Here is a 9,582-nt window from a genome sequence, read left to right as displayed (position 1 = left end):
CACACTCTCTTGTTGTCTCGTTCAGTGATCGATCACCTTAAAATCTTATTTCAACTCAGTCTTTTTGCTCCGTGAGGAGTCTTTGACAGATTAGAGGAGATAAAAGACCCTTTGTATGTAGATAGAGCTCTCAATACAGGCCAGCCTAGCCCATACGGGCTGGTGAAAATGGGCCGGGATTGTCCCGGCCCATTTTTCAGGTTGGCATTTTGCCCTAAAAAAATGCAGTTGTTGAGGTTGGCATTAATTTTAATTAGCAGAATAGGATTATATCCATGAACAGGATTAGAGTGATTAGTTTAGGACAGATGAGGATGAGATGGACATTTTTTGGATAACCTCTGAATATTACGCCTAGTCCTAATGGTTGCATCACCTTAACGCGGGCGGTGGAAGACAATAAAACTACCATTTTCCCCTGTTTTCATATGTCTTCTGATTAGGTAATAGCTGTACGCAAATGCAAATGCAATAAACCGTCCATGATTAAATTGTATTAATTTTTATGTTATATTAATTACAACTGTATCATAGTTGTATTTATTAATTAGGTGGTAGTATATGATTTAATAATCATTTACTCTCGATAGGATTTGACCTTTTTGATAATCATAAGGTTAAGTTTAGTCCGTGCACATATTCAAATAGAAGTTGTGGATTTCGCTCGTCAGAATTTTTATCCCAAATAAAAGACTAAATCATAATAAATAACATAAAATTCTACCATTAAACTTGACGCGATTCCCATTCTAGGATATGAATTGAATCAACCTAGCTTTAAACTTAATGTGAAAAGCGCTCATGCCTAATGAAAAAGAGATTAGACCAAAAAGACCAATGGGTGATAAACAACATTAAAATTAAGGTTGTAAATTAAAGGTAGTATGAAGTCAAGGTTAATGATAAACTTTAACACGACGTACGGTGGGAAGAATTCTATTTTATTCAACTTTTTTTTTGTCTATGGTTAGTTATAAACGTCTTTATAAATATTGAATTAATTTATTTCAATGCAAGTTGGTTAAGAAATATTAAGTGAAAATGAAGTGTCTAAAAACCTTTATTATCAAGTAGCATAACCGTAATTTTTTTAAATGGAAGGTCACAAATTCGAACCTAAAAAACTTCATAACTGACGATCATTGCACATCCTTATGTTTAAATGCCTATTAAATTCTCGTCCAAATAATTGAATTTTTTCAACTTCATAACCAATAACTGAAAATTTCAATCGGTTAGATTGTCAATAGTCATCGATTACCCAGTTAATCGACTATTTTTGCTCACGCTTAGCTTACTCAAGATCTTCAAGGGATAGGGTGATGAGACGCCTAGCAAAATTGTCAAAAACTTTTAAATTAAGAGTGTTGGTATCATGAAAAAAGAACATTCAGTTTACATAACAATTTGAAATTTTGTAAATAGTTAATTATTAATTAAACTCATCCTCAAAAGATGCTTAAATTAATTAAATGCAAATTACATTAGAAACACTAGTAGCCGTTAATGTTGACCTGCTGATATGCCAAAGTTCAACATTGTTTTGTAACACGTCCTTCGTGTGTAGAAAACAACCAATACTAAATACAATATTGTAAAATTGAGGTATATGTCAGGGGTGATGATATGATGTTATTTGGATCCATTCAGAAATATCAATAATATAATCTATCTGTTTTAATATGTGAATTGTCAAAACACTTTAGCCAAATCTATTTGTGCTCCTACACGTTAGGTTCCTTCCTCATGCATGTATTCAACCCTTTAAATAGTTTGTCTATTGTTTTAAATTTCGTTTCGACTTTGTCCTTTGATTTACGAAAAGTAAGTTGTTAATAGTTATGAGCTAAGAGGTTAAACTTAGAATTTTGTGATTATTAAATTTTACTGTTAAATTAACTTAGCTGATGGTGTCTTCGTATCGACTACTATATATTATACATGTTTAGTAAATGCATTTTAATTGAATGAGTATTTAATTAGAAAGTCGACTATTTGCACAAAACAAGATGAATTGATATGTCACTAATACAATCCACATCGCATTCGCAAGATAAAATTTATGTAATAATACTTTTGTAATGAAATTTATGTCTTAGCTTAAATATCGATGTGCTGCTTTAATCACAAATAAATAAGATAATCGGTCACATATGTCTTTACATTAAAGAAAAAAAAAAAGACTATATGTCACGGGCTGTTTTCCGTGATCGCGTTAGATCCAATGAATGAACGGATTAACTGGCTAGCTTTTGCATTATGGGTAAAGGGAACGACAATAGCGTTAAAGGATATTTTGCCTTAGACGCTAAGGTTTGGCTGGGTAAAGCATGCAAATCGGATTAAGTTGGGGAGCCTGTCGCTAGTCTAGCTAGGACTTGACTGTGAAGGGAACCGATACGATTCGAAGGGTACAACTAGTCAACCTATTGCCGTTCCTTGATGAACCTATGGCAAGGCGAAACTAGATTGGCACGTGTGAGGGTAAGGCTGGTCCGCGGGGCATGAGGAGTCCCGGGACACCGCACAGATATTGTGTGTTGCACCGAACTCTATGCCCGTGACATATAGCCCCCATCTCTCTATATATATATACACACACACGTACCTATCATTCTGGACCTTTCTGGTGGGAATAAGATGGCTGTAGGTCTAGTCAAGGCATACGGTGTTTTCTACACGTATGTATAAGAATAGCGACCAACGGGCGCGCATACATCGGAAAAAAGTCAACAAATACGGTCTATTTCCGTACCAGATGCGTACACGGACACCGTACGCATATCATCGTTGAACGACTTTGGGATGGATTGTATGAAATAAAATATAGTCGTTGTTAGTTAGAAACAAATAAAAAATGATTATTAAATTTTTTTAGTGAATGCAATTTGATAATTAATTAGATATTTATTTGAGTTTTAAATTTTAATATATAATTTAGACTCATTGTTTTTGGTTCGTTACTTCGTTTACTATATCAAAGTCAAACTAATACTTAATCTTCTTAAATGTTTTAAATATGATATATATAATATTTAAATTGATGTTGTGTTTGATAAATAAAATTCATATAGTTATAAATATATAAGTTTTATTGGATAAGATTGTAAGAATTGTGTTAAGTAATAGAAATTAAATTATAAATAATTTGATTTTTTTATTTAAAGGACATGAAGTTTAATATACAAATGAGTAACAATTGAAACAAATATAGCTTAATATCCAGCATTTTGAGACAATTGAAACAATTACACGAGCGAATAATCAGTTGCATGTACCGCTCAACTTTCCTTTGAGTAACAATAAATGCTTTCGAATCTAAATTAATTTCACATTCATCATCTTTTACATCACAGACGAGTAAAAATCAGAATTTAGTGAATAGACTAATCTCACCTAGATCATATACATGCAATACTAGTGAATGGAAATGATTAAATCTCATGAAATCAACATTTGTACCTAATAAACATTGCTTAGGCCTAAAGTTTACTATTTTTAGACCTATATTTTTTTGACTGGACCTGATTTTCCACCATTAATGGCGTTTACCCATTTCTGAGCACTCAACCCCACATCTAATTTCCCAGAAATTTATGGCTTTTACTGTCCATTTCAAAGCTTTCATTTATGTTGCACCAAAGATCAGACTTTATGTTGGGTACACATTTTTATACAAATTATGAATTGAACCATTAATTGCTGCATGCTAGCTCAGTGCTCACTGACTCTCTGCATTTATTTTACTTCCTACCAAATAACAATCCACATCAAACACCACTTTGCCCTACCAAACTAATCTTGAACCGTTCACAACATCATTAATTTGATGTTGGGATGTTGTGAGATCACCACAGAGGCCATTATAGGTTTGACTTTACAATGTTTATCCAAAAATGTAGTTGGGATGAAACTCATACTGTGATCCTAACCGGACAAAGAGTTGTAATAAGGTAAATCAGCTTAGGTTGCAATTCTCCGTCTCAACTTAATTAGGGTTACTTTCATAGAATTTATTTCATCACTATTTTGGTAGGATGTAATCGAGTTGAGATGAGCCTTAGTAATCAAAACTCGAAACTCCAGTTAGTTCAAAAAATTAAACATCGACTTAACTCAACTCAAGATTAAGTATGTTATTCGAATTCGACTCAGACCAAACTCTAATTTTCCTCTATTTTAACACAAAAATTTTAATGATAAACATTTTAAAACTAATATCATAGTGTCTTCAAAAAAAAAAACTAATATCATAGCTGATAGAGTAAATACGCGATAGATTAATAATGGTACACGTAGCAGGATACGATGAAAATACTCTTGATGAAAGAATCGGGTACCATGTGACTATACCCTAGGGTAGCTCGGTCAACGTGACTTCCCGAGCTACTTGACAATTATATAGAAAACATCCAAAAAGTCTTCCTTATAACATTAATGCGGTATTTATAGACTATCAAGGGACAGGTATCGGACCTACGGCATGGCGGCCGCGTGGCGGGCATGCACCGGCCTAAAGACATGCCCTTTACTCGAAGGCCAGATGTCGCGAGGCCAACAGGCTAGACCCTCCCCAAGACTTAGCGTTCGGCCCAGTCAATCCAAGCTCGACTCAGGACCTCGACTGCCACCTCTATGGCAGTAGGCCGGGAAAAGTGGGCCGAATAGGTCGGTAAGGAAAAGATGAGCGGTTGACATAGACCGGGGTATAGTACCTGACAGATCGGGGAATAATCCCTATCAATAGCAAAATTCAATAATACTTCCCAATTACAATCAAGATATTATAGTATATAACTATAAATATATGAAAACATTAGCTAAGTTTGTAACCATACATTAATATTATAGGAAATTAAACTTGTAAGGTGCTGATTAGTACGTATAAATCTTATACTCGGTATTCGTGCACCATAAAGTAAATGATGAAAGTTCTAAGCGTGTATTTAGTACAAACTTAAAGTCATTCTCGAAACTTTTAATTTGTATCCAAATAAATCAAGACTGGTGCAAATTAGCAAAGCAAATAAATTGTTTGAATTGAGTATTAAAATGCTCGTATTCCACTGGAACTACTCGAGCTCGACTCAATAGTAACCAAATATAATTTGAACGTTATGTTTATCAAGTCAAATCCGAGTAACTTGTGAGTAGTTTAATTGGCTTAGACTCCTAATTCAATCAGGTTTTATTTTAGGAATATAATAATGTTAAGAAAATGAAAATCCCACCCACAGGAATTCGTAAGCTCCCACGTTGGATTTGGGTAAGAATAATAAATGTCAACGCAGAACTCCATATGACCATTTCCTGTTCTTTCCTTATTCTAGTATTTCTAGAGGGTTGCTTTTGTTGCTCAACCATTTTCTGTCTGTGCTATAAACCCAATCTTCAGTCTTGACTGCTTTACATACAATTCCAATTTCTATTCTTCATCTCATCACTGCGCCACTGCGCCTTTTTATTTGCTCGAAAGCAAAGCATAATTTCCAGACCCAAAAAGGTGATAATAACATACAGAAGGGGAGGAAGAAGATCAGAAGAATATGAAGCTTGTTTGGTCGCCGGAAAAAGCATCCAAAGCTTATATTGATACCGTGAAATCTGTAAGTTTTTGTAAGAAAAGGAAAAAAGAGATCTTTTTTTTTGGGTATCTTGAATTTTTTGTAAATCTGGTCTTTCTCTATCCGTTTAGTTGTTCAGGTCCAACCGATTAATCCCCGCTTGCTCCCAGAGTCACTTGAGCTGGCCTGAGCTGGCCTAAGGGGAATCGTCACCCGTGAGAATCAAACTCGAGTTCTCCTGAACTTCTTCCTAGCTCAGAGTTCACTTTACACCTGAGCTAATCATTGGTATTTTTGGGTATCTTGATGATGTTTTGCTGTTTTTTGGGTGTAGTGTGAGCTGTTTCATGAATCTAGTGTGGCGGAGTTGATATCGGCCATGGCGGCGGGGTGGAATGCGCAGCTGATTGTGGAAGCGTGGTCGAAAGGAGGGGTGACGGCCACGAGCGTGGGGCTAGCGGTGGCCACGCGCCACGCCGGAGGCCGGCACGTGTGCATACTCCCGGATCAAGAATCGAGGGAGGAGTACGCGGAAGCCATGCAGAAGGCGGGGATGTCGCCGGAGATAATTGTCGGAGAGCCGGAGGAGGCCATGGAGGGGCTATCGGGGATAGATTTCCTGGTGGTGGATTGCCGGAGAAATGACTTCTCGAGGTTACTAAGGGTGGCGAAGCTAGGCCACGGCGGCGCTGTACTTATATGCAAGAATGCTAGCTCAAGGGTGGCTGCGGATTTCCGGTGGCGGAGCGTCCTCGACGGAAAATCAAGAATCGTCCGCTCCGTTTTTTTGCCGGTGGGGAAGGGGCTAGACATCGCACACGTGGGAGCCACCGGTAACGGCGGTAGAGGCGGTGGCAGAAAGGGGGAAAGCAGGTGGATCAGACATTTTGATAAGGAATCCGGTGAAGAATTTCTTTTCAGAAAATGAATCTTTCCCCTTTGGTGAATCATCTCAACTAGAAGTAATCATGTATTTATTTGTTCTTTTTTATAATTTCATTTTCATAGTTTCAGCTATGTATATATATTATATATAAATTAAGAAAATGAAAGAATTTTCTGCTTCCCAGAAGGGTAGTTTTAGTTTTAGTTGCAGACATGCAAAACCATATGTAAAATCTTCAAGTTTTTTTCTAATGAAATTTGCAGCAAGCAAGCAATAGATTCAAAACTAATACCAATTACAAATGTATAAAAATGTGCAGTGACAAGCAAACACCAAAAGGCCAATTGAGGTGAACTTGAAACTTTATAGTTACTAAGCTAACTATTTGACTGACTTGAGTGACAAGCAAACACCAGAAGGCCAATTGAGGTGAACTTGAAACTTTATAGTTACTAAGCTAACTATTTGACTGACTTGATTGGGGCAGTTAAAATGTGGGCTTTGCAATTCACAACTATTACAAGTGTTTTTAAATTAGGGCTATATATATATATATATGTATAACTATCCATGTGCTAGGAAAATGGTGACTTCTAGTCTTCTACTTCCCCTTTAGAGACAAGTGATGGATGCCTGAAATACCTGTAGAGCTTAAAGCATGAGTTTCTCAGTGCATTTTATCAATGTTATGAACATAGAGATCACAGAAAGCGATCGATGATGAAGTTCCATATCCATACCTGTGTTTGGAAAGAACGATTTTGCGCCTAATTCATAAACCTGTAAAATCAATCCCAACTATCCCGGCTTCTTCTCATAGCCTTCTTCTGGGAAAGAGCCTTCTTGTTGTCAAGGCGTTTACGCTCCCCAGCCGCAGCTCTTTGGGTTGCGGGGAAGAATGGAAGGTAAAGAAAGAAAGAGGGGGTCAATTGTTGGGCTATAGTCATAACTCTAGTGCAATGTACTCCTAGGAAAGTTGACAAAGCTAAAATTTCGCAATCCCATGGAAGAAACAGTAATGGCGAAGACGGGGCAAGTGAACTCTTACAACTTTGCAATTCTTTTCACTTGCTCTTCGGATGGAGGTGGTGGGACATAAGAAGCAGCATCGATGATGGCCTGCAATTGTACACTCCATTACAACTAACTCTGTGGTGGTTATAGAAGCAATTCTAGCATCTAACACATGATCTGTGACCATCAAGATTGTTTTTTTTTTTCTTTCTTTTTTGCCATTTCTGACCAGATGGTAAAGCTAATTTAGAACCGTACAAGGCAGAAAAGTTTCCAACTAGTACCTGTAATTTACTCAAAGCATCTTCAATGTTACCCCTGAAACAATGGTAGCATCTAATTAGTTGAATTAGGCAGTGATTAAGGAGAAAGAGACCATTTAATGGGAAGCGGTTTACTTCTGTGTTCGGGTCTTGGTTGAAGAAATCACAAGCTCTCCATCTTTATTGATCCGATTCTTTTCCTGTTTAAACCCAAAGATAAGATAAATACTGGTAAGCAAGTTTTCACATGGGAAACATAAGAAGCATAAAAATCACACCATGTGCAAACTGGTCTAATGAGCAGAAAGTGGTTGCTTCGATTTGCAGAGTAATTAAAGAACCAAAAACCTTTAAAGACGAATCATCTAACATTACTGAAACATTATAGTTACTGTCAATGCTCTAGGAACGCACATTTTGCCGAGTTATCTTACTGTGACCTGAAGCCATATCCACAAACGGACTATCCACCTAATACTCAAGAGTTCAAGTGAATAGGTTTCACTAATATTACCGAAAGTATGAAGCTATTTTCCAAGAAAAATTAGGCAACCAGAAAGGCATGACCCTATGAAGCTGCAGCAAGAAACTTAAGTGAACCGAGGGTTGTTCTCCAATCCTAATGAATCTAAAGCAATAACTTCAATTAACAAGCAATCATGGCCTATTATCCTACCCTTTTTTGCTCAAATGACAATCTGAAATAAAGGAAATGACAACTGACCATTTGGATAATCCTCTCCCTAACCCTTTCACTTAACCAATGTGCATTTTGAACATTGAACCGCATATCCACCTTGGTATTAACTGCAAATAGGAAAAAAGGAATCAACCTACGAAAAAACGAAAGTGATGGATAATTGAAGGAACTTAAAAGCAATATTTTCTTCTAATTTAGCTACCAGAGACCTTTGTTGACGTTTTGACCTCCCGGGCCGCTACTTCTAGCAAAGTTGAGAGTAACATGATCTAGACTCACAATAAGAGAAACAATAATCAAAGCTCTCCGGTTTAATCGACTTACAGAGTTGAGGATTTGATTTTCGTTAGGATAATTGCTGAAATGAACAAAAACAAAAAAGGAGAAATTAAATGGAGTTAGTTCCTTCCGGGGATACCGATTGTGATTTTAGGGATAGGTTCATTCCCGGCGGATTGAGCCCGCTCCGTGGCTTCATATATGAGCTGCTGAACCTGAGCCATCCTCGCCGGCGACTTCTTCCCGTCGTCATCGCTTCCGTCGTGTGCCTTGCACAGGACGGGAGAGTAGTAGATGGTGCGCAAGACGAGGAGAGAGCTCGAATCAAAGGTCCTGGGTCGCAGCGGCGCGTGGGCAAAACGTGCTGTAAGTAAAGATATCTGTGGCCGGAATATTCCCCGTGAAAGTACGCTCGTCGTGGCTCTCATTGCTGCCATTTCCGCCACAAATTCAAACCCCAATAGGGTCTCTGTGGTTCTCAGGGGCTTGTTTATTTACAGAAAATGTTTTTCATTTTTAATTTCAAATTTCTTGAAATTTCTTTCAAATATTTGATTTAACTCCACTATTTTTCAAAATATAAATTATTTAAAATTGAATTATATATATATATTGCTACCAATCTACCATAGACCAAGATCATCCAAGAAAAAATATATAAACATTGCTATGATACAAGCAAGATTGATCCTGGTAAACATCAATTTGATACACAATCTTGCTTGTATTATAAATATTGGTACAAAAATTGAGTATATATTATTATTATTATTATTATTATATGCCAATCATAATATATATATTATTATTATTATTATATGCCAATCATAATATATTAACTCAGACACATACTTTAAATGTCATTTTAAATCAAAA

The 9,582-nt window shown here is 36.6% G+C and overlaps 2 protein-coding genes across 2 annotated transcripts; one reads left to right on the top strand and one right to left on the bottom strand.

Moving 5' to 3' along the window:
* Positions 1 to 5,351: 5,351 nt before the first annotated feature.
* On the top strand, positions 5,352 to 6,720 carry LOC116026609. Its single transcript, XM_031267937.1, has 2 exons — positions 5,352 to 5,606; positions 5,899 to 6,720. The coding sequence occupies exons 1-2, from the start codon at positions 5,547 to 5,549 to the stop codon at positions 6,490 to 6,492; spliced, it is 654 nt and encodes a 217-aa protein (XP_031123797.1). The 5' UTR covers positions 5,352 to 5,546; the 3' UTR covers positions 6,493 to 6,720.
* Positions 6,721 to 6,724: 4 nt separating this feature from the next.
* On the bottom strand, positions 6,725 to 9,182 carry LOC116026608 (peptidyl-tRNA hydrolase ICT1, mitochondrial). The gene is made up of 8 exons (XM_031267936.1): positions 8,846 to 9,182; positions 8,637 to 8,696; positions 8,452 to 8,534; positions 7,863 to 7,927; positions 7,749 to 7,782; positions 7,499 to 7,569; positions 7,191 to 7,329; positions 6,725 to 7,092 (listed from the first exon to the last, which is right to left on the bottom strand). Exons 1-7 carry the CDS (start codon positions 9,141 to 9,143, stop codon positions 7,239 to 7,241), a joined length of 702 nt encoding a protein of 233 aa, XP_031123796.1. The 5' UTR covers positions 9,144 to 9,182; the 3' UTR covers positions 6,725 to 7,092; positions 7,191 to 7,238.
* Positions 9,183 to 9,582: the final 400 nt, after the last annotated feature.

This window comes from Ipomoea triloba, chromosome 8 (assembly GCF_003576645.1).
Source record: "Ipomoea triloba cultivar NCNSP0323 chromosome 8, ASM357664v1".
Lineage (NCBI taxonomy): Eukaryota > Viridiplantae > Streptophyta > Magnoliopsida > Solanales > Convolvulaceae > Ipomoea > Ipomoea triloba.
This window is presented reverse-complemented; position numbering and strand designations above follow the sequence as displayed.

Bases quoted from the DNA above. Each gene is read 5' to 3' on its own strand.
- LOC116026608 (XM_031267936.1), bottom strand. From the start codon at position 9,143: ATGGCAGCAATGAGAGCCACGACGAGCGTACTTTCACGGGGAATATTC. The intron at 7,928-8,451 runs GTCAGTTGTCAT...GGGTTTAAACAG, and splicing joins GGGAGAGGATTATCCAAATG to GAAAAGAATCGGATCAATAA. The intron at 7,330-7,498 runs GTAAGAGTTCAC...CGCAACCCAAAG, and splicing joins GTGAAAAGAATTGCAAAGTT to AGCTGCGGCTGGGGAGCGTA.
- LOC116026609 (XM_031267937.1), top strand. From the start codon at position 5,547: ATGAAGCTTGTTTGGTCGCCGGAAAAAGCATCCAAAGCTTATATTGAT. The intron at 5,607-5,898 runs GTAAGTTTTTGT...TTTTGGGTGTAG, and splicing joins ATATTGATACCGTGAAATCT to TGTGAGCTGTTTCATGAATC.